A 23,190-nucleotide genomic window follows, 5' to 3' on the forward strand; every position below is an offset into this window, starting at 1 on the left:
AAAAGGCCCATTTCTCAGCGCAATGAAACGGGCGCTAGCAAGGTTCTATAATGGTAGGGGCCTCCGTCCCTCCGAGCTGCTTGCCTGCCTCCGTGTGACCGTCGGACGTTGTTCGTGGTTCGCTCTGTGTGGGGATGGTTTTTTTTTTTTTTTTTTTGCTGCGCCTCCGTGCCTGTGCCATTTCCGTTTCGGCCCTCGAGTGTCATTGCTCCGCCCTCGACGTCATCACGTTTTGACGCGAGGGCGGTGCGGACACTCAGGGGCACACCGGATATCTCGGGCGCCTCAACTTCTGTGGAGGCTTCATTAGAACGTTGGGGTTGCCTTTTATATATAGAGAGATTTAAATCTTTTTATTAAAGTATAAAAAGGAACAATATGCTGGGCAACTGTTGTGTATAAATTACAAATAGAGAACAATAATAACAGTGAGCAGCTATAATAACCCTCTTTCCCACCACTACCACCCTCTACCCTTCCAACCCCAACAATAGGTGATTTCTACTACACCAAGGAATCCTAATTCACCCTGTTAAAATGTCCAGTGGTATAGTTCTGTTAGCCCTAGAGGGGAAAAATATGCCCTGTAAAGCACTGTTATGGTTTTTTAATCTGTGGATAAATAAGAAATCATCAACAATCTCAGGATTCAGTCTAGCTCTCATGTCTTCCACAGTCCTTCCTGCAATCGAAGGTGTCTTCTTAGAAGGTGTGCTGGTAGTGGGAAGTACAGGATCCCCCATGCAGATTTTGCTATTCCTCAGCAACCCTCCAGACCGGTCAAGACGCTTGGGTTATGCATGCCTACCAGCAGAGGGAGACTGAGAACACTAACTTCAAACTGAGTACATATAACCTGTGCTAGCCCTCTATCTCCAGTATTTTCTCAGTCTCAGCAGAGGGTAGACATGCAGCCTGTGCAGCTTGTCCGGTCTGGTAGGATTTTGTGAGACTAGTTTAATTTTCCTGATTTTCTAGGGATAAGTTGGTGTACAGTAATCCCTGTGCCTGGAACGCTGTAGTGTGCAAGGGGTTGGTAGGTCCGGTGGGGCCTACCATTGTCCCCTCTGGGGTGTCACACCCGGGTGGCCGGGTCCCTCCCCCGACTGGCTCTCCCGTTTTGGCCAGCGTTGTGCCTCGGCTGCAGTGTTAATCCTGCAGCCTTGAGTGCCTTTCAGATCTTAGCAGCAGGGCTCAAATAAAGTATATTGAAAAAAAAAAAAAAAAAAACTCCTCATGTGTAGAACTGCAGGAGCTGCACTCCGGTGTCTCCGGAGTTGTTCAGCCGGTCTGGGAGAGCTGAGTCAACAAGCAAGCGCCGTGAGTGTTGGTTTTTCTTTCTTTTAACTTCGCCGGTTGCAATCAGCTGTTTTTTGTTTAGGCGCGAGTATGTCAGGGAAGTTAATTCGTTGCCGGCTGTGCGCGCGTCGGGGTGTTGACGCGGCTGGCGGTCCCTGCCGGTTTTGTGGGGAGCCCAAGGCCCCATCACTCGCGCCACCGGTGCTAGCTGCGGAAGTTCCTTCTGCGGGATCGCAGGAGAGTGGGCCGGCTCAGGTGGGCGCTTCAGCGGCGGTCCCGATTTTGGCGGGAACCGCCGCCATCTTGGATTCGGGCCTTTTGAGCGCTGAGGCGGTCGTGGGGCCGCAGCCTCTCCCGATTTCGAGTACCGCTGGGGGGGAGGCCTCGGGCAGCATGGGGTTCCCTCCAGAGTTTGTGTGGAGTCTGTTTCAGGCTTGGAAGGCGGGCCCATCGGGTGCGGAGTCCCTTAGTCCAAGATTGGGGGGGGGCTACTGCTAAAAGACCTCGAGTGGAGTGCTCTGAAGATGTAGAGGTCTTTTCCCCTCCGGATTCTGAGGGTGATTTTAGTCCACTGGAAGAGGAGGAGGGGTCGGTTGCAGGGCAGGATGGAGACCTGTCTTTGCCTGGGGAAGACCCCTCTGTGGTTAGGATTTTTCACAGGGATGAATTATCTGACCTCATTGAGCAGGTGTCCGCCACTTTAAGGTTTGATCCTGCGGCGGCTCCCATTGGGGATGGGAAGCAGGTGGATCCTTTGGTTAAGGGGATCAGGCGGGTCTCTCGTTCTTTCCCTATGAATGCGGACTTGAGAGACATGATCACGCAGGAGTGGCATTCGCCGGAGGCTCAGTGTAAGGTGGCTCGGGCTATGACCAAGCTCTACCCTATTCCTCAGGAGGACAGGGAGTCTCTCAGGCCCCCGACGGTGGATGCCGTGGTGACGGCAGTGACTAAGGCTACGGCTATTCCAGTGGATGGGGGGGCCGCGTTGCGGGACCCTCAGGATAGGAAATTGGAGACCTTTCTAAAGCGGAGTTTTGATCTGTCTGCCTTGGCGCTACAAGCGTCTGTTTGTGGAGGTCTGGTGGCTCGGGCCTGTTTTCGCTGGGCGGAGAGGCTCCTGGATAGCCCGCAGGCTGATAGGGCTTCTCTTGTTCAAGAGCTGGCCAAGTTGGAGATGGGGTCGTCGTTCTTGGCGGATGCGCTGTACGATTTGTTGAGGGCCTCTGCTAAGAACATGACCTTTGCGGTGGCAGCTAGGCGGGCCCTGTGGTTGCGGGGCTGGGTGGCCGATGCCGCCTCCAAGACTAAACTTTGTTCCCTCCCTTTTAGGGGCTCTCTGCTCTTCGGGGAGGAATTGGATAAGTTGGTGAGGGGTCTTGGTGATGCTAAGGCCCCTCGGCTTCCTGAGCTTCGTCCCAAGGTGTCTAAGGGGCCAGCAGGGCGGGGGCGTTTTCAGGAGGCTAGACGTTATCGGCCCGGTAGGTCTTCTGGGGGGACTAGGGGTCGGTTTTTCCAGAGAACCCAGCCCTTTCGGGGTGGCCGTCGCGGGGGGCGAGGCTTCTCTTCGGGAGCGTCCGGTACGTCCCGTGTGTCTCAATGATGGTTTGGGGACCCAGCCTCTGGTTCGCGTGGGGGCTCGCTTGCGCTTGTTTTACCAGAGGTGGGTCCAGATTACGTCAGACCAGTGGGTCCTACAGATAGTGCGAGACGGGTACGCCCTAGAATTCGACAGTCCCCTCTCCGATTTCTTTCTCGTGTCTCCCTGTCATTCAAGATGCAAGGCAAGAGCAGTACGGACCACTCTGTCGCGTCTAATCGGTTTAGGGGCGGTGGTACCTGTCCCCAGTTTAGAAAGAGGTACGGGCTGTTACTCCATTTACTTCGTGGTGCCCAAGAAGGAAGAGGGTGCCTTCCGGCCCATTTTAGACCTCAAGAAGGTCAATGCTGCTCTAAAGGTTCCCTCCTTTCGGATGGAGACTTTGCGCTCAGTTATTGTAGCGGTGCAAGAAGGAGAGTTTCTGACGTCTCTAGACCTGACAGAGGCTTACTTACACATTCCCATTCTAGAGGCGCACCAGCGTTTTCTTCGCTTTGTGGTCTTAGGGAGACATTTTCAGTTTTGTGCGCTTCCTTTCGGTCTGGCGACTGCGCCTCGCACCTTCTCCAAGGTGATGGTGGTGGTGGCGGCGGCGCTGCGCTTGCAGGGCATTTTGGTTCATCCGTATCTGGACGACTGGTTGATTCGGGCCAAATCAAGGTCAGAGAGCGAGGAGGCCACCGGCCGCGTGGTGACCTTCTTGCAGTCGCTCGGTTGGGTGGTCAATCTGGCAAAGTGTCACCTGGTGCCTTCCCAGTCCCTGGAGTATCTGGGAGTTCGCTTCGACACGAAGAAGGGCCGGGTGTTTTTGACAGCTCCTCGCATTTCCAAGCTGCAGGGACAGATCCGTCTACTCCGAGCGCAGAGGGCGCCTTCGGCTCGAGCGTATCTTCAGGTGTTGGGGCTGATGGCAGCAACAATAGAGGTGGTTCCTTGGGCCAGGGCCCATATGAGAGACTTACAGAGAGCCTTGTTGTCTCGTTGGTCCCCTCAGTGTCAGGACCTGGAGGAGAGTTTCCCTCTGTCGGGGGTTGCCCGTCGCAGCCTCCGCTGGTGGCTCCACTCGCCGAATCTAGCGAAGGGCATGTCGCTGGACGCTCCCAATTGGACGGTGCTGACCACGGATGCGAGTCTCTCGGGCTGGGGAGCGCATTGCCTGGGTCAGGTAGCCCAGGGACGATGGACGTTGGAGGAAGCATCTTGGTCCATCAATCGCCTGGAGACTCGAGCAATTCGGTTGGCTCTTCGGTCCTTTCACAGCCTGTTAGAAGGCAAGGCAGTCAGGGTTCTTTCCGACAATGCCACGGCCGTCGCATATGTAAACCGGCAGGGGGGAACGAAGAGCCAAGCGTTAGCTGTGGAGGCAGCGGAGTTAATGTTGTGGGCAGAAGCTCATCTTCAGGGGCTCTCGGCGGGACACGTGGCAGGGGTGGACAACGTGAGCGCGGATTTTCTAAGCAGGCACACGTTAGACCCCGGGGAGTGGTCCCTCCATCCCTCAGTGTTCAATCGTCTGGTGTTGGAATGGGGTCGGCCGGTGCTGGATCTCATGGCATCGGCCGACAATGCTCAGGTCGCTCGCTTCTTCAGTCGTCGAAGGGATCCTCGGGCCGAGGGCATCGACGCGTTAGTGCTCCCGTGGCCGACTCAACAGTTGCTCTATGTATTTCCGCCGTGGCCGCTGGTGGGCCGCGTGGTGCAGCGGATCGGGCGCCATGCAGGTCTGGTGGTTCTGATTGCGCCCAATTGGCCTCGACGTCCGTGGTACGGAGACCTGGTTCGGTTATTAGTGCAGGCTCCGATTCCGTTGGGGTCCAGGGTGAGATTGGTTCAGGGGCCGATCGAGATGGCCGACCCTGCTCCATTCTCGCTTACGGCCTGGCTCTTGAGAGGCTCAGATTAAGGAAGAAAGGTTTTTCGGCCAGGGTAATTGATACCATGTTGCGCTCTCGTAAGAGGTCTACTTCTTTGGCTTATGTGCGGGTGTGGCGCATTTTTGAGAGCTGGTGTCAAGAGCGGGATTATGTTCCTCTACGTGTTTCGGTCGCGGAAGTTTTGGAGTTCCTGCAGGACGGTCTTGACAGGGGGCTCTCGCTCTCCTCCCTGAAAGTACAGGTTTCAGCGTTGTCTTGTTTCCGGGGAAAGATTCAGGGGTTTTCCTTGGCGGCTTCGCCGGACGTGTGCCGGTTTTGAAAGCTGTCAAGTTGCTTCGTCCGCCTCGTCGGCCGACGGTTCCGCCTTGGGATTTGAATTGGTTTTGGAGGCGCTGGTAGGCCCTCCGTTTGAACCGTTGGCTTCCATCTCGTGTAAAGACCTTACTTTAAAGACAGTGTTTCTGGTGGCCATTACGTCGGCGCGTAGAATTTCGGAGCTACAGGCTTTGTCTTGTAGAGAGCCTTTTCTCTCCTTGGCTAAGGAGAAAGTGACTTTGCGGACAGTTCCTTCGTTTGTTCCTAAGGTGGTATCCTCCTTTCATGTAAATCAGGTGATCTCGTTACCAGTGTTGGGGGATAGGTCTGGTGATCTCTCTCAACGTCGTCTGGCTAAGTTGGATGTTCGACGCATCTTGCGGGCATATTTGAGCAGAACGCAGGACTTCCGAGCGTCGGATCGTTTGTTCATTTTGTTTGGAGGTCCCAGAAAGGGGGAAGCGGCTTCCAAGGCTACTCTGGCTAGATGGTTGAAGGAGACCATTGCCTCGGCGTATTTGTTGAAGCGTCGGGCAGTTCCCTCGGTACTGAAGGCACACTCTACTCGGGGGGTAGCCGCTTCTTGGGCGGAAAGTAGTTTTATTCCTCCGCAGGACATTTGTAAGGCGGCGGCGTGGTCGTCCATTCATTCTTTTGTAAAGCATTATAGGATTGATGTGCAGGCAAAAGAGGATGCTCGGTTTGGAGCGGCTGTGTTGTCTTCTGCTTTTCGTGGGTCCCACCCTTAATGTGTCTACTGCTTTGGTACTTCCCAAGCGTCTTGACCGGTCTGGAGGGTTGCTGAGGAAGGTGAAATTAGGCCTTACCTGCTAATTTTCTTTCCTCTAGACCCTCCAGACCGGTCAAGAGCCCGCCCTGTCTCTTATCAGAAGTATTTTTCAGCCGTGTCAATTATCAGAAGTATTTTGAGCCGTGTTCTGCTATGTCTGTTCATTTTATATTCAGTATGGTCGGAGAACTTTCTTTGACTCTAATATTCTGCAGAGTGGGACGTCTGGGCGTCTCATCTGTTTAAGCACACTGTTGGAGTTTAACTGTTAGTTTTCCAGGTACAGGGGTTTTATTAGTTTCAGAGTTACTGTTCCAGGGATTTGTTTCTCTGCTTTGCTAAGTGTATACTGGAGATAGAGGGCTAGCACAGGTTATATGTACTCAGTTTGAAGTTAGTGTTCTCAGTCTCCCTCTGCTGGTAGGCATGCATAACCCAAGCGTCTTGACCGGTCTGGAGGGTCTAGAGGAAAGAAAATTAGCAGGTAAGGCCTAATTTCACCGTTGTGTGGCCAGCACGTTTGCTTGTTTTTCCAAAAAATCAAAATCACTGAAACATAAATAACAGTCCAGTTCATTAACAGGCTTCAAAGTAGAAAATGACACGGGGACAAAGTTTGTCACCTATCCCGTCCCCGCCCCCAGCCCCGAGGTTACTGCGGTTCCCCGTGTCATTCTCTAATGGGGAGTCAAAGGTTTCTTACAATACGTTAAAGGGTGTCTTGTGTGCGTGTTTAATTGGATACATTCTTTGTGTCCTGTGATGTGCACCATCATATCTGATTTTTTTAAATCTGTCTTTATTTCCCCTCGATCTAGGCCTGTGGTGTGGACTTTGAGATCCGGGCTTTCTGTGCCAAATCTCTTGAGGAAAAGATTCACAAAAGGCAAGTGAGGCCAACGGATCCTTGAGCTGGGTCAGGGCTGTTACTGGAAACATCCGATTCTAGCGTGGAAAAAATGCTGAATTTGGGCATGCCTCCTTCCCCTCCCTGTTGGGGATGGCGTCTTGACTCTTGTGAATTTGCGCTCAGGGTGGTTGGCTTGTAGTAGACTCTGCAGCTAGGAGTGAAGGGTAGAGAGAAGTTTACATTTTTTTTTCCTCCTTCAACCAGGAACTCTGTACGGCTTGTGATCCGGAAGGTCCAGTATGCACCGGAGAAGCCTGGCCCCCAGCCAATGGCGGAGACGACGCGACATTTCCTCATGTCCGACCGTTCTTTGCATCTGGAGGCTTCATTGGACAAGGAGGTAGGACGGGGTGAGCCGAGGACGGACAAGAGGGGCAGGGCTGGGGTGCTGGGGGAGATCCATTCATTAAAGACAAGGATGGCTCACAGTTCTATTATTGAATTCTAGGGTCCTTCAGATAGCCTGTTTTTCTTTTACAATGAAATTTCAAGTGTACAATTTGGTATAATAGCATAAATATTTATTTTGATCCATCTCAAGTAACTGTCTTTTTGTGTGATAAAACTCCTCAGTAGATTTCATTCTGAATGACCAGGATTGGTATGCATTGTGGATATGAGGTGCTTGGATAGCATGTACCCTCATTGTTTCTTATTTAAATAATGTATATTGTTGAAGTTTTCAAGATTAGGCGGTCGAAGTCTAAATTATATATATATATATATATATATATATATATATATATATATATATTTTTTTTTTTTTTTTTGTGGTAATTCTCCTAATTTAGACTTCAACTTCGTAATCTTTGAAAACTTCAACAATAGTTTGTACAGTTCTGAAAATATTCTTCTATTGGCTCAATTTTATGCTGGAAAAAAAAAACATTATTTCTTCTCAAGTTGTTCAACTTGTAATTTGAAAATCTTCTATAATAAAACGCACCCTCAACGTTCTGAGGACACTGACGTCACTGCAGGCGCTCACACACCGGTTGGTAACTTCATGGTGGTGAAGCCACAGCACTCACCATGTCTGCATGCCCCGCCCTCGCGTCACACGTTATGACGCCGAGGGCGAGGCAAAACAACGCACGGGGAGCAGTAGTTTCCCTACTCCTCCCCTTCCAAAAAAAAACCTACAGCCGACGACGTGCCCATCAACCCGCACCCGGTAACAAACTCTTCCCCTCATCACCTTCCCTCCTCCCTGTCACCTCCCCTCCCCTTACGCCACTATCCCTGGTGGTCTAGCGGTACCTGTTTGCACGGCCACGAACGAAGGAACCCCCCCGGTTTCCTGGCCCGGAGCGCTGCTGCTAGCTGCCCGGCAACATCGTGTCGGAGTCCGGCTCTTGGCGATTCAAAATGGCCACCGAGAGTTCAAGCTGCCTCGCGAGACTTTAACTCTCGGCGGCCATTTTGAAACGCCGAGAGCCGGAATCCCACACGATGCTGCAAGGCACCTACCAGCACCGCTACGGGCAGGAAAGAGGGGGGTCTTTCTTTCCTGCCCTGACCCAACAGGTACCTCTAGATCACCAGGGACACAACCGTAAGGGGAGGGGAAGGGAGTCCAGAGCCGGCTAGGGCCCGTTTCATCAAAGGCAGAAACGGGCCTTTTTTACTAGTGCATAAATAAAAATGATAATAAAGTAAAAGACAGGGATGGCTTGGTATAGAGAACCTTTAACATGTGTTCATGCATCGATCCGATATAAAGGGACTGAAAAGATCCTTCTAGACCATAAACCACTAGGTGTGATGTGACAGAAAAGAAAATGCTTCCTGGGCTGCGTGACCTCTGGGAGGTCCCCACCCCATTCCTTCTAACCTCTCTCGTCTCTTCCAGCTGTACTACCATGGGGAGCCCATCAGCGTCAACGTTCACGTGACGAACAATTCCACAAAAACCGTTAAAAAAATAAAAATCTCAGGTAAGAGTCCAGAGTGATCCAGCGACTACCAGTTCGTGTGTGTAACAGCCTGTGGGAAGGAAGGGGGAAGGCTACCAGTCTTTGCATTTATTTATGAGTCCAGGAGCTACCAGTCTTCATATGTAGGTCTGTCATTTATCGTTTTATTTATATTCTGCCTTTCACAAGGCAGATCGCAACAAAACAGCTGCATTTGAATATCACAAGAACCGGTACCTTTTCTGTAGCTGGTCCGTTGGAGTGGAATAAGCTGCCTTTAGCACTGAAGTCACAGCCGAATGTTACGATGCTGAGGAGTTATCCGTTGGGTATAACTAGCGGCCTACAATGATTCTTCTTTCTCTCATGGACTTGATTGCTCCACTGTATCTTTATTTGTCTGTTGTTTTGTGTGTTGATCTGATTTTAAATTGTTGTTTTGTTACCTGCCTTGGATAAAGGGGTAGCTATAAATATCAAAACCATAAACGTAGTCCATAACGAAAACAACAGAACATAAAATGTGCAAACAGACTTGGCAACTGTGAATCTGTGATGGCAGATTAAATTAGGAGTACAGCATAATGTACTGTGCTAAGCTCCCGCATATAAACTTTAATAAACAGTAATGCTTTCGATTGCTTCCAAGTTTATTCAAAAATTTGATATACCGCTTGCTTCAGGAGAAAATCTGTCAAAGGTATCTTGACATTAATCCAAGATGAAGTGGAATTTGATTCCTCTCTCTCAGACCGGCAATTGAGAGGGTGCATCATCTGGTCTCTTCATAATGGTTCTGAGAGACGGAATGGATAGATACTGGGCCGACTCCGACCGTAACGATCTGGCTGGTTTATACACTTCCAAAAGAGTCGACCAGCGGTGGGGAGGTATCGTGGGTCGGTGCGTTATGTATCGACACAAATTTTGAATGAAATTCTTTGTTCAATCGGTTACCAATCCATGTGTGAATATGTAACAGTTTTGGTGGCCTGTCTTCCATTTGTTCAATATAGAACAGAGGGTTATGACTGTGGGTCACGAGTGAGTATTGGACCCCAGGGCCTGTGGTTGTTACCCTTTCTCTTTTTCTTGCAGTGCGGCAGTATGCTGATATCTGCTTGTTCAGCACAGCCCAGTATAAATGTCCCGTTGCACAGTTAGATCAAGAGTGAGTACCCATCTTCTTTAAGTTGTGACTCTCTCCGCTTCAGCAGGTGCCCATGTCTCTTAATGCTTTTCGTCACACACTCCGAGGTGCTCCTTTTCTCTCGGATGCCACTTTATCCCTCGTCTACTGCACCCCCCCCCCCCCCCCACCCCCCCCGATGATGTGAAATACATGCTACAGTAAGACAGAAACACAGTATGTCGCTCTGCACCTTTTTCCTGCCTTTGGGTTAGTGTTGGTGGTTAGCTGTGGTGGTAATTACTCGATAATATATTGGAAAGATTCATCTTTTGAAAGTTCTGATTTTTCAGCTTTGCCACAGACTTTTTCCCACGTGGGATGAATCCCCTGCCACTGTACCTGTCCCGTCCCACCCAGAGAGTTGGCTAGGGCTATGGGATAGATTCAAGAAAGTGCTAAACTGATTCTGGGGGGGGGGGGGGGGGGGGTCAGAGCTACTGATCATGCTTCCATTATTGATTAAATTGCACTGGTTGGTGGTTAAAAGCAAGAATTGAATTCGATCCAGTTTTAATCAGAACCTAGATCGTCACATTTTTCTCGAGAGGTTAGACTAAAACTCGTATGATGAAAGAAACAGTATGGGCTGTTAATCCCAATCAAGTAATCTAATACTGCAAAGAACTGAAAAACAGCCAAACACAATCCAAAGGGTTGTGTAGAATGAACGTGAAAAAAACGAAAAGAATGGGAAATACCCTCAGAAACCAAGGCTCCTGCCAAGGTCTAATCAACAGGACACTATTATCCAGTGTGTTTTTTTTCTAGCGAAAAAGGTGCCGGTACTCAATGCCAGGCCATCTTGCAGGGGTGGGGTGATCACTGATGGACCCACCCCACAATAGCCAGCCCCCCCTCCACAATAGCCCAGGCCCCCTGCAACCAGTCACAGAATGTATGACAAGGTAGAACTGGTGTGTAGAGCCTGAGCTCGTTCATTAAAACTTGGGGACCATGGGTCAATTTTAGCAGCCAATGAAAAAGGTGCCGGTACTCAGTACCCCCAAGTACCCCCTCAAAAAAAGCCCTGCTATTATCTATAAAAGATTTTGTGTCCGTGATCTAGTTTCTTTCATGAGGTAAACTTTCCCTCCTTTTTTCATTCAAAACTGCCCCACGAAAATCAGCAGTTGAAATGTGGGGTCGTCAAGCCAGCATTCATTAAGCTAAGTTTATGCATGCTATGCTGTAGCTTGAAAAGTTTTGTTACTCAGTTATTCTTAAAATCTGTGCTCTAATATGGGCAGTTTTCAATGAAAAAAGGAGGGAAAGTTTACCCCATGAAAGAAACTAGATCACGGACACAAAATCTTTTATAGATAATAGTGTCCTGTTGATCAGACCTTGGCAGGAGCCTTGGTTTCTGAGGGTATTTCCCATTCTTTTCGTTTTTTTCACGTTCATTCTACACAACCCTTTGGATTGTGTTTGGCTGTTTTTCATTTAGACTAAAAATCCCCTCAGTCTTTGATTGTTGAAAATCTACTACTGGACCGAGATCTTTGGCAGGTCGAGGTCCAGATATACAGAACAAATTACTGTGCGAAATTTGAGACGTCGCCTCATATAATGTATGTATGTAGGAGAGCTGTTAAAAAAAAAAAATACTTATTTAGGCCAGTATTTGACAGGTGATTAAATAAATACTAGCAGATTATATTTTTAATGTTCTGTATTTTAAAATGGTTTTTGTCCATTTTCCGTTTAAATCTGTAATCCGCCTTGTGCCGCTTGGTGTGCTGAGCGGAATAGAAACGTCCACATGCTATTATATTAGATTTAAATACGAGTGCTTCGTCGCCAATTGCCGTTATAGAATAAAGAGTAAGCCGGCAGGTGCGCCAGCGCTGGTGCCGTGTCAAAAGCTAGTGTAAATGGTCGTTCCTGAGGTAGGCGGTTGCGTGTGTAAGGTATTAGTATTCTGTAATTTATGCGCACAACTGCAAGACACACCTTTCTAGTTGCATTCTGTAGCAATTAAGGAGCATTTAGACCGGTTCTTCAGAGCAGTTACATGTGTAGCTACAAATTAGTTCCAATTAGCACTGATTAATGCTTCTTAATGGCTATTATTGGTACTTAAGGCCATTAACGCCCAATTAACAATTAAGTTAGCCATGCAACTGTAAAAAAAAATTTGGGCATGCAGCTTTTTTAGACTCCGGCTCTGTCCGGCCTGTCCAAGGTATTGGAAGGTCAGCGAGGGAATCCTGTACCCTACACGCTACCTCCTTACATAGTAACATAGTAGATGACGGCAGAAAAAGACCTGCACGGTCCATCCAGTCTGCCCAACAAGATAAACTCATATGTGCTACTTTTTGTGTATACCTTACCTTGATTTGTATCTGCCATTTTCAGGGCACAGACCGTAGAAGTCTTGCCCCGCCTCCCCCCACCGGCTCTGCCACCTAATCTCGGCTAAGCTTCTGAGGATCCATTCCTTCTGAACAGGATTCCTTTATGTACTGGAAGTAAAGAGCCCTAGATAAAAGATAAGCTTACCTTCCTGCATGCTTGCCGCTTCAGCCTTTTTTTTTTAATGGTAATGGCATAGGTGACAGAGCTGGCCCCATTATATCCCGTCGAGACCTACAGAAAGCCAATGCTCGGTAAGTGGAGCTATGCTCTCGACCCTGCCCTGGTGACCTGTGACCCTGTAACAAGAGTTTATTTCTCAATCCTCAGCCCCATGCCTGCCCGTAGTTCAAAAATTCTTTCTGAACCCTGCAACGACGGATTGTAATACTAGATACAAAATTTCTTGTCCTGATTATCACTACTACTACTTATCATTTCTATAGCACTACTAGACGTACGCAGCGCTGTACACTTGAACATGAAAAGACAGAGCTTGCAATCTAATTAGGACAGACAAACAGGACAAATAAGAGATAAGGGAATAGTAAAATTGAGGATGATAAAATATGGGTTCTGAACAAGTGAATAAGGGTTAGGAGTTAAAAGCAGCATCAAAAGATGGGCTTTTAGCTTAGATTTGAAGACAGCCAGAGATGGAGCTTGACGTACCGGCTCAGGAAGTCTGTTCCAGGCATATGGTGTAGCAAGATAAAAGGAACGGAGTCTGGAGTTAGCGGTGGAGGAGAAGGGTGCAGTTAAGAGAGATTTACCCAGTGAACGGCAGTCCCGGGGAGGAGTGTAGGGAGAGATGAGAGTGGAGAGGTACTGAGGAGCTGCAGAGTGAATGCACTTATAGGTCAATAAGAGGAGTTTGAACTGTAGGTGGAAATGGATAGGGAGCCACTGAAGTGACTTGAGGAGAGGGCTAATATGAGCATAACGACACTGGCGGAATATTAGTCGTGCAGCAGAATTTTGAACAGATTGAAGAGGAGAGAGATGGCTCAGTGGGAGACCTGTGAGAAGCAAGTTGCAATAGCCTAAGCGAGAGGTGATAAGAGTGTGGATGAGGGTTCTGGTAGTGTGCTCAGAAAGGAAAGGGCGAATTTTGCTGATATTATAGAGAAAGAAACAACAGGTTTTAGCAGTCTGCTGAATATGTGCAGAGAAGGAGAGGGAGGAGTCGAAGATGACCCCAAGATTACGAGCTGATGAGACAGGAAGGATAAGAGTGTTATCCACAGAAATAGAGAATGGGGGAAGAGGAGAGGTTGGTTTAGGGGGAAAGATAAGAAGCTGTGTCTTGGTCATGTTTAGTTTCAGATGGTGGTGAGACATCCAGGCAGCAATGTCAGACAGGCAGGCTGATACTTTGGCCTGGATTCCTGCTGAGATTTCTGGTGTGGAGAGTTAGATCTGGGAATCATCAGCGTAAAGATGATACTGAAAACCATGGGATGAGTTCAGAGTACCAAGGGAAGAAGTATAGATGGAGAAAAGAAGAGGTCCCAGGACAGATCCCTGAGGTACACCAACTGACAGTGGGATAGTAGAGGAGGATCCACCAGAGTATACACTAAAAGTACGCTGGGAGAGATAAGAAGAAAACCAGGAAAGAGCAGAGCCCTGAAATCCAAGTGAGGACAGCGTATCAAGGAGTAGGCTGTGATCAACAGTGTGAAAAGCATCAGATCTAGAAGGATGAGGATAGAATAGAGACCTTTGGATCCAGCCAGGAACAGGCCATTGGAGACTTTAGCAAGCGCTGTTTCAGTTGAATGAAGGGGGCGAAAGCCAGATTGAAGTGGATCAAGAATAGCTTGAGGTGAAAGAAAGTCAAGGCAACGACGGTGAAGAACGTTCAAGTATCTTGGATAGGAAAGGGAGGAGGGAAATGGGACGATAGTTGGAAGGACAGTAGGGTCCAATGAAGGATTTTTAAGGAGTGGTGTGACTATGGCATGTTTGAAGGCCTCAGGAACAATCGAAGCGGAAAGTGAAAGATTGAGGATATGACAGATAAAAGGGATGACAGTAGGAGAGATAGTGTTAAGTAGATTGTTGGGAAATAGGATCAGAGGAACAGGTAGGTAGTTTTGAGAAGGAAAGAAGATGTGTAGTTTCCTCTTCAGTGATTTCAGAAAAGGAGGCAGGGGTTGGAGGGTTGAGAGAATGGACTAAGGGAAGGAGCCCCTGTCAAAGAACGATTGTGTCATGCACATTAGTCATTCAAGCGATATCTTATCAGGGGGGGAAACGGTTTAACCTCCAACAGCATTTGCCCTTGATCTTAAGCCCTCCCTGAGACAACCCTGAATGCTCAGCCTTCCCCCTCAGTACAAACTACTACATGCCACAGATTCTGGGAGGAAGTTGGCCTGGTGGACTGTATCTTGCCGATTTCTCTTGGGGTTGAAGGTACCTGCCTGAGCTCTGGGCTCTTAACTCATCTCTCTCATTTTTTTTGTACGCCTAGTGACCAGGTCTCGGCCAGTTCCACTTTCTGTAAAGTTTACACCTTGACGCCTCTTCTGACAAACAACCGTGAAAAGCGAGGTCTAGCTCTAGACGGGAAGCTGAAACATGAAGACACCAACCTCGCCTCCAGCACCATGTAGGTAACGAAGCAGATTGTGCAGGTTGAGGATCGAAAGGGTCATAGAGCTGGTATCCTTAAGAGTGGGGAATGTCCCCCCCCCCCCAACAGCTGTTCTCTGCAGGGTGGGTAGCATAGGATGGGGAATATCTTTCAACTGTGCTCTTTAGAAGGGATACTGTAGGGTGGGGAGTGACCCCTGACGGTTTTCTGCAAGATGTATCTTTCAATTCCTTGTTTTCAGCGTTAAAGAAGGGGCCAATAAGGAGGTGTTGGGTATCCTGGTTTCATACCGAGTGAAGGTGAAGTTGGTTGTGTCTCGTGGAGGGTGAGCAGATAAACCCCTCTCTTCTCTTATCCTGTCACATCATCTTTCTGCTATCCCTCCACCCATTTCTCATCTCCTGCCCCGTTCTGTGCCTTCCTCCTGCCCTCTCTCTCTTGCTATATATATTTTTTCTCTTCCTGTTATCTTGTCTGTCTCTTCCTGCTATCTTGTGTATGTGCGTTTTTGATCGCCCTCTTTCTCTTTCTTTTGTCGCCCTCTAGTGATGTGTCTGTGGAACTGCCGTTTGTTTTAATGCATCCTAAACCCATAGAGCAGCCAGGATTGCGGCCTCAGTCAGGTAAGAGATTTTCTCTCAACTTCTGCTGAGAAACACGGAGGCAGAGAGCATGACAGTAGATAAGAGTCAGAAAGTTTCTCTTGTCTGCCTAGTTTGGAGTGGAGGCGTGGCCTAGTGGTTAGAGCACCAGGTCTTGCAATCCAGAGGTGGCCGGTTGAAATCCCACTGCTGCTCCTTGTGATCTTGGGCAAGTCACTTAACCCTCCATTGCCTCAGGTACAAACTTAGATTGTCAGCCCTCCTGGGACAGAGAAATATCCAGAGTACCTGAATGTAACTCACCTTGAGCTACTACTGAAAAAGGTGTGAGCAAAATCTAAATAAATAAATAGTTTATCTCCGGTGCAGTGCTACAGACCTCAGTTGAATTCAGGCTTTCTCTTCATTTCTTTTCATTGTTTTAAGAATTAAAGATCTTGACAAAAGTTTTATCTTATCAGAAAAAAGCCAGGGTATTGCTTTCTTGAGATTCTGTTACTGTCGTAGCCCTCACATCATCACTGGAAGGTTTCAGACACCCATCACTTTCAATGAAGAATTTTTTTTAATAACTTTTTGCCATTTTTTAAAAAAAATTTAAACTTTTTTTTTTTTTTTTTACAACCATAATACAAGTTGAGTAAGAGTTAACATTTTAGAAGTGTTATTCTAATCCTTAAATACTTTCACTAATAATGAAAGTTGTACATAAAAAAAACACAAGTTGTTTTATGTATAATCAGACTTCCAGAGAGAATCTGCCATCTTTCTGAAGCCCCCCCTTTCCTTGTATGAAACCAATCCGGCATACTTCATAACAGGTTTATTCACTAACTGTCATTGAATAAAGAAGGCTCTCGTATCTGGCGGAATATCCTTTCCATAGCGTCCCACAGATCAATCCAGAGACTTGAGGGTTATGTCCCTCTGCCAGCAGGTGGAGATAGAGAGAACTTCTGAGGTTCACTATTTTGTGGTCATGTGCAGCCAGTTTCATTAAAATGAGCGTGCATGGTGCGACTGAGAACAGAGCAGGGCAGGCGATGTTGAGACCAGCGCGGGACAAACGCTCCCCCGCCAGCCAAGGTACCATCATCTGGTGGTCGGGGGGGGGGGGGGGAAGGCGGGACAAAATGTGCCCCTCCCCACACACAATTTGGGCTCTGCTCCCCCCCCCCCCCCAATCGATGTCTGGTTACGCCCTTGTATCACTACAAAATAGCACTTTGGTGGTATGTTGGCATTTACACACGTGTGCACCAATATTCTAATCAGTTACATGTGCAAGTGACGCGTTGTTGTGATCATCCTCTTCAGTTACACGTGCAACTCCCGCATTGTCGTGATCACTTCTGTAGCATTAACCTTCATGAACGGCAGTTCTGTAACTGAGCGCCCATTTTTACGTGCCCCTTGCGTACGTAAATTCACAGAATACATAAGTGCGAGAGCAGGGTGCTTAAACGCTGTTCCGTAAGGGCGTGTGTAAGTGGCGTAGCATGTAAATGCAAGAGGGTTTGCGCATGGGCGGGGTCTCCCGCTTACATTCTTTTTGGTTGCGGGGCTGTGTTTGCTCTTATCTCTTGAAGACATACTGGTCTCTTTCCTCCTACGACTGCTGTCTTCATACAAGCATTCTTGTGTCCTTTTGAAATGCTGTTTAACTTCTGTATTAACCGACTTTCCAGTGGATGTTCCTGTATTTCTTTGCATGCTCTGTCTCTTTTGCAAAGCCCCTCTTGTTTGCTGATCATGCAGAGAAGGGCGACGAAAATGATAAAGGGGATGGGACGACTTCCCTATGAGGAAAGGCTAAAGCGGCTAGGGCTCTTCAGCTTGGAGAATAGGCGGCTGAGGGGAGATATGATAGAGGTCTATAAAATAATGAGTGGAGTGGAACGGGTAGATGTGAAGCGTCTGTTTACGCTTTCCAAAAATACTAGGACTAGGGGGCATGCAATGAAGCTACAATGTAGTAAATTTAAAACGAATCGGAGAAAATGTTTCTTCACTGAACGTGTAATTAAACTCTGGAATTCGTTGCCAGAGAATGTGGTAAAGGTGGTTAGCTTAGCGGAGTTTAAAAAAAAAAAGAGGTTTGGACGTCTTCCTAAAGGAATAGTCCATAGACCGTTATTAAATGGACTTGGGGAAAATCCACTATTTCTGGGATAAGCAGTATAAAATGTTTTGTACATTTTTGGGGTCTTTGTGAGGTATTTGTGCCCTGGATTGGCCACTGTTGGAAACAGGATGCTGGGCTCGAAGGACCTTTGCTCTTTCCCAGTATGGTAATACTTATGTGCTTATCATTGCAGAGAAGTGAGGAGAAAGCCAGACACCAATTGGGATTTCTGACATTGCATCTGGAAGGAAATTAAGCAGATTAGGTGGGCCTTGGGGTCCTCCATCAGTCTGTGCTTCTGTGGTTACTGCATTGGCGTAGGATTTTGTGTCTTCCCTGCATTGCATTTCCAAAGCTTAGAATCGCTGCATTTTTTTTTTTGCTCTGAATTCCAGTTCATACACTGACTATCTTCTCTCTTCCAGTTCTTCCAGAGACGGACATACCAGTCGATACAAACCTGATAGAGTTTGAAAGCAAGTAAGGTGTTTTTGGTTATTTCTGGCCCTAGTCCTATATCTTTGCTGATATTTATATATAAATTAGTAAAAAAGCCCCGTTTCTGATGCAAATGAAACGGGGGCTAGCAATGTTTTCTTCTGTGTGCATGTGGGAGTGTGTGTGTCCCTGCCCTCTGGCCTCTCTCCCTTCCCCCCTCTGAGTCCTTCACTGTTACAGAGCCAGCGATTTGATTTCCTGCTCTGCTGTTTTCCTTCACTGACTGTGTTACAGAGAGGGCGGGGCAGACACTCATAGGGAAACTGGATATCTCGCCCCCTTCACACTTCCGGCTGGAGGCTTCATAGAGCGTTGGTGTTGCCTTTTATATAGAGAGATGTGTGCATGGGGGAGTGTGTGTGTCCCTGCCCTCTGGCCTCTCTCCCCTCCCCCCTCTGAGTCCTTCACTGTTACAGAGCCAGCGATTTGATTTCCTGCTCTGCTGTTTTCCTTCACTGACTGTGTTACAGAGAGGGCGGGGCAGACACTCATAGGGAAACCGGATATCTCGCCCCCTTCACACTTCCGGCTGGAGGCTTCATAGAGCGTTGGTGTTGCCTTTTATATAGAGAGATGTGTGCATGGGGGAGTGTGTGTGTCCCTGCCCTCTGGCCTCTCTCCCTTCCCCCCTCTGAGTCCTTCACTGTTACAGAGCCAGCGATTTGATTTCCTGCTCTGCTGTTTTCCTTCACTGACTGTGTTACAGAGAGGGCGGGGCAGACACTCATAGGGAAACTGGATATCTCGCCCCCTTCACACTTCCGGCTGGAGGCTTCATAGAGCGTTGGTGTTGCCTTTTATATAGAGAGATGTGTGCATGGGGGAGTGTGTGTGTCCCTGCCCTCTGGCCTCTCTCCCTTCCCCCCTCTGAGTCCTTCACTGTTACAGAGCCAGCGATTTGATTTCCTGCTCTGCTGTTTTCCTTCACTGACTGTGTTACAGAGAGGGCGGGGCAGACACTCATAGGGAAACTGGATATCTCGCCCCCTTCACACTTCCGGCTGGAGGCTTCATAGAGCGTTGGTGTTGCCTTTTATATAGAGAGATGTGTGCATGGGGGAGTGTGTGTGTCCCTGCCCTCTGGCCTCTCTCCCCTCCCCCCTCTGAGTCCTTCACTGTTACAGAGCCAGCGATTTGATTTCCTGCTCTGCTGTTTTCCTTCACTGACTGTGTTACAGAGAGGGCGGGGCAGACACTCATAGGGAAACCGGATATCTCGCTCCCTTCACACTTCCGACTGGAGGCTTCATAGAGCGTTGGTGTTGCCTTTTATATAGAGAGATGTGTGCATGGGGGAGTGTGTGTGTCCCTGCCCTCTGGCCTCTCTCCCCTCCCCCCTCTGAGTCCTTCACTGTTACAGAGCCAGCGATTTGATTTCCTGCTCTGCTGTTTTCCTTCACTGACTGTGTTACAGAGAGGGCGGGGCAGACACTCATAGGGAAACCGGATATCTCGCCCCCTTCACACTTCCGGCTGGAGGCTTCATAGAGCGTTGGTGTTGCCTTTTATATAGAGAGATGTGTGCATGGGGGAGTGTGTGTGTCCCTGCCCTCTGGCCTCTCTCCCCTCCCCCCTCTGAGTCCTTCACTGTTACAGAGCCAGCGATTTGATTTCCTGCTCTGCTGTTTTCCTTCACTGACTGTGTTACAGAGAGGGCGGGGCAGACACTCATAGGGAAACCGGATATCTCGCCCCCTTCACACTTCCGGCTGGAGGCTTCATAGAGCGTTGGTGTTGCCTTTTATATAGAGAGATGTGTGCATGGGGGAGTATGTGTGTCCCTGCCCTCTGGCCTCTCTCCCCTCCCCCCTCTGAGTCCTTCACTGTTACAGAGCCAGCGATTTGATTTCCTGCTCTGCTGTTTTCCTTCACTGACTGTGTTACAGAGAGGGCGGGGCAGACACTCATAGGGAAACCGGATATCTCGCCCCCTTCACACTTCCGGCTGGAGGCTTCATAGAGCGTTGGTGTTGCCTGTTATATAGAGAGATGTGTGCATGGGGGAGTGTGTGTGTCCCTGCCCTCTGGCCTCTCTCCCCTCCCCCCTCTGAGTCCTTCACTGTTACAGAGCCAGCGATTTGATTTCCTGCTCTGCTGTTTTCCTTCACTGACTGTGTTACAGAGAGGGCGGGGCAGACACTCATAGGGAAACCGGATATCTCGCCCCCTTCACACTTCCGGCTGGAGGCTTCATAGAACGTTGGTGTTGCTTTTTATATAGAGAGATGAGATGCCTTAACTGGGTAATGCATATGCTTATATTTTATTAATTTTAATATACCACTTAAACTCAGCAGTACAAAGCGGTTCTCATAAATTATTGACTTTTTTTTTTATTATTAACGTTAAATTCAAGAACGCCAGTAATTAATGGAAAAGTCTGCCTCAAGAGATCTTTAAAGTACAGCTTATGCTAATTTTTACGTGCAAGGGACCGGTGTCACCACGTGTGATCAGAAATGGAGACAATGGTCAAAAAGATGATAAAAGGAATGAAGCACCAGTATCAAAAGACAACTTTATTGATAGACCCATCTCGCATGTAAGAACCCAATGCGGCCATGTTTCAGCAAACCGCCTGCATCAGGGAATTAGCAAAATCACTAAAGAGTTGATTTAAAAATAAAATTCAGAGCTTTACACACTGACACTGCCACGTGTTTGGTTTCTCCAGCTGCGGTCAGCTTGAGGCTAGGGCTTTTCAGCTTGGAGAAGAGACGGCTGAGGGGAGACATGATAGAGGTATATAAAATAATGAGTGGAGTGGAACAGGTGGATGTGACGCGTCCGTTCACATTTTCCAAAAATACTAGGACTAGGGGGCATGCGATGAAACTACAGTGTAGTAAATTTAAAACAAATCGAAGAAAAGTTTTCTTCACCCAACGTGTAATTAAACTCTGGAATTCGTTGCCGGAGAACGTGGTGAAGGTGGTTAGCTTAGCAGAGTTTAAAAAGGGGTTGGACGGTTTCCATAAACCACTACTAAATGGACTTGGGAAAAATTCACAATTCCAGGAATAACATGTATAGAATGTTTGTACGTTTGGGAAGCTTGCCAGGTGCCCTTGGCCTGGATTGGCCGCTGTCGTGGACAGGATGCTGGGTTCGATGGACCTTTGGTCTTTTCCCAGTGTGGCATTACTTATGTACTTATGAATGCTTTTACACTCCGAGAGGCTGTGAGTTGTCGTTTTTTAATGAACTCGTTTTAGCGATTTTGCTGCTCCCTTGATGTAGACGGGTTTGTTGAAACGTGGCATACGAGATGGCCTATCAATAAAGTTGTCTTTTGCCATAATGGTGCTTCTTCCTTTTTATTATCTTCTTTTTCACTTCTCTCCGCTCCCAACGTCTTGTACCTGTAGGAGATCTTGGCCCTTAGTCCTGGGACCTTGGACAAAGTTCTGGCAGTAGATGTGGGGGCCTTACAAAGTGTCCCAGCAGTAGATCTAGAACCCTTTAGTCTTTGTACCTTGGGGAGATCCCCCATAGGCAATGTCCCTGCAGGAGCTGTGGGATGTATGTTTTTTTTTATTTCTTATTTCTAAGTATCCTTTGCTTTTGTCTTCACATAGCTTTGGTCAGGATGATGATATTGTATTCGAAGACTTTGCTCGCCTCAGGCTGAAGGGCATGAAAGACGACAAGGATGACGACGAAGCTTTCTGCTAGTGGTAGATGAGGACGACACAATGTGGTGAGGGGGAAGAGTGGTAATCCGGGGGGGGCCCCCACCCCGTGACCAGGCGTGTGTTGTAGCCCCACGTAACAGTGACCTGCAGCCCCGTGAGGCTACACGAAGAAAGATTTTTTTCATACATTTTGCGTCTGGTGTATCTTTTTAGATCGTTTATAGACTAACACAAGGAAAATTTAAGATGGAGAAAAAAACAAAACAAAGAAAAATCGGGATTTTAGAACTTTGGTTATAAGTCATGTGCGTGAAAGACAAAGATTTTGTTGCTCTATTTCTGTATTTTACTGTCATACTTACACTGTGTAACTGCTGTACTTGGGGGAGGGAGGAAGGAGGGGGGGTCACGGTGCCAGTTTCAGCAGAGCCTCCTCCCATGTTAAGAAATGAAACCTGTGATTTTTTATCTTCGGTTACCAGTGCTGTATTTTTAGTGTATTTTTACAGTGAGGTATGGTTGCAAGAAGCCACCCTGTAATACTTCACCTCTGTTCTGTGAATGCCCAGGGGGCTGATCCTGGGCTGAATGATGGGGGCAGAGGGCTTACAACGGGAATATCTGGCTACGTTATGTTATGTTATCTTCAAATGATTCAGTGGTCTTCCTGTGATCTGGATCAGTGTTTCACTGTGTCCTGTCCCCCCCCCCCCCCCCCCCCCCCCCCCCCCCCCACGCCATCACCTATCATGGCTAGAGAAGAAGGTAGCGTAAACTTGCACGTTCACTCCCCTCCTTTCGGTCTGTCTCCACTAATTTTATGCTGGTTTTGTATTTGCAGTCACCTCTGACCAACTACCATGCGCCTCTGGTCCTGCTGAAACACCTCTGTGTCTCCTCCCTTCGGCCTGAGTGTTTGTGCCTCTCGGCAGCTCCCAGGACCGGCTCTGCTTTGCACTGGGTGCTAGACCTACTGGACAGATGTACTTATATACACGTGTACATTTGGATTTCTGTGCTTTTCCTTGCTTAGTTTTAAGGTTGGTTGGTGTGAGGCTGGCGGCAGAAAGGAAGATTGTTGTGTGTAACTTTATGCAGATTTTGGTGATTGGTGGGAGATGTAATTGCAAAATTGTTGAAGGTGACTGATAAAGATGTATTGTGGGATGTAATGTTTGTATTAACATGGCACCTTTCCGACTGCACCTTAACCTAGGAATAGTAAGAGACAAAATCCACAGCTAAGGCTCTGCTTGGGGACGGTATATTTTGGAGTGGGGAGAGGGGTCTAGATTTGTGGTTAACATTTGCAGGATGGGGTCTGGGAGATGAATGGCTTTATGGGTTGAGGAGAGTGGATTTCTTCCGCTGGCAATTCTTAAACGCCAAACCACTAATGGAAATATATTTCTGCACATCTCGGAAGAAAACCGTCCACTAGCCACATCTTCATTGCTTCGGAGTTTTTTTTTTT

At 48.1% G+C, this 23,190-nt stretch overlaps 1 protein-coding gene across 1 annotated transcript in view; it reads left to right on the top strand.

Annotated features, from left to right (window-relative positions):
- The window catches only part of ARRB2 (arrestin beta 2), a 56,982-nt gene extending 33,792 nt beyond the window's left edge, over window positions 1-23,190 (top strand). The window contains exons 7-16 of the mRNA XM_030187742.1: window positions 6,697-6,764; window positions 6,993-7,128; window positions 8,641-8,725; window positions 9,803-9,875; window positions 14,734-14,871; window positions 15,098-15,181; window positions 15,403-15,479; window positions 18,009-18,063; window positions 21,660-21,781; window positions 22,558-23,190. Of these exons, the coding sequence (XP_030043602.1) occupies window positions 6,697-6,764; window positions 6,993-7,128; window positions 8,641-8,725; window positions 9,803-9,875; window positions 14,734-14,871; window positions 15,098-15,181; window positions 15,403-15,479; window positions 18,009-18,063; window positions 21,660-21,756 (813 nt within the window). The 3' untranslated portion in view covers window positions 21,757-21,781; window positions 22,558-23,190. The remainder of the gene's footprint in view (window positions 1-6,696; window positions 6,765-6,992; window positions 7,129-8,640; window positions 8,726-9,802; window positions 9,876-14,733; window positions 14,872-15,097; window positions 15,182-15,402; window positions 15,480-18,008; window positions 18,064-21,659; window positions 21,782-22,557) is intronic.

This window comes from Microcaecilia unicolor, chromosome 14 (genome assembly GCF_901765095.1).
Source record: "Microcaecilia unicolor chromosome 14, aMicUni1.1, whole genome shotgun sequence".
Classification (NCBI taxonomy): Eukaryota; Metazoa; Chordata; class Amphibia; order Gymnophiona; family Siphonopidae; genus Microcaecilia; species Microcaecilia unicolor.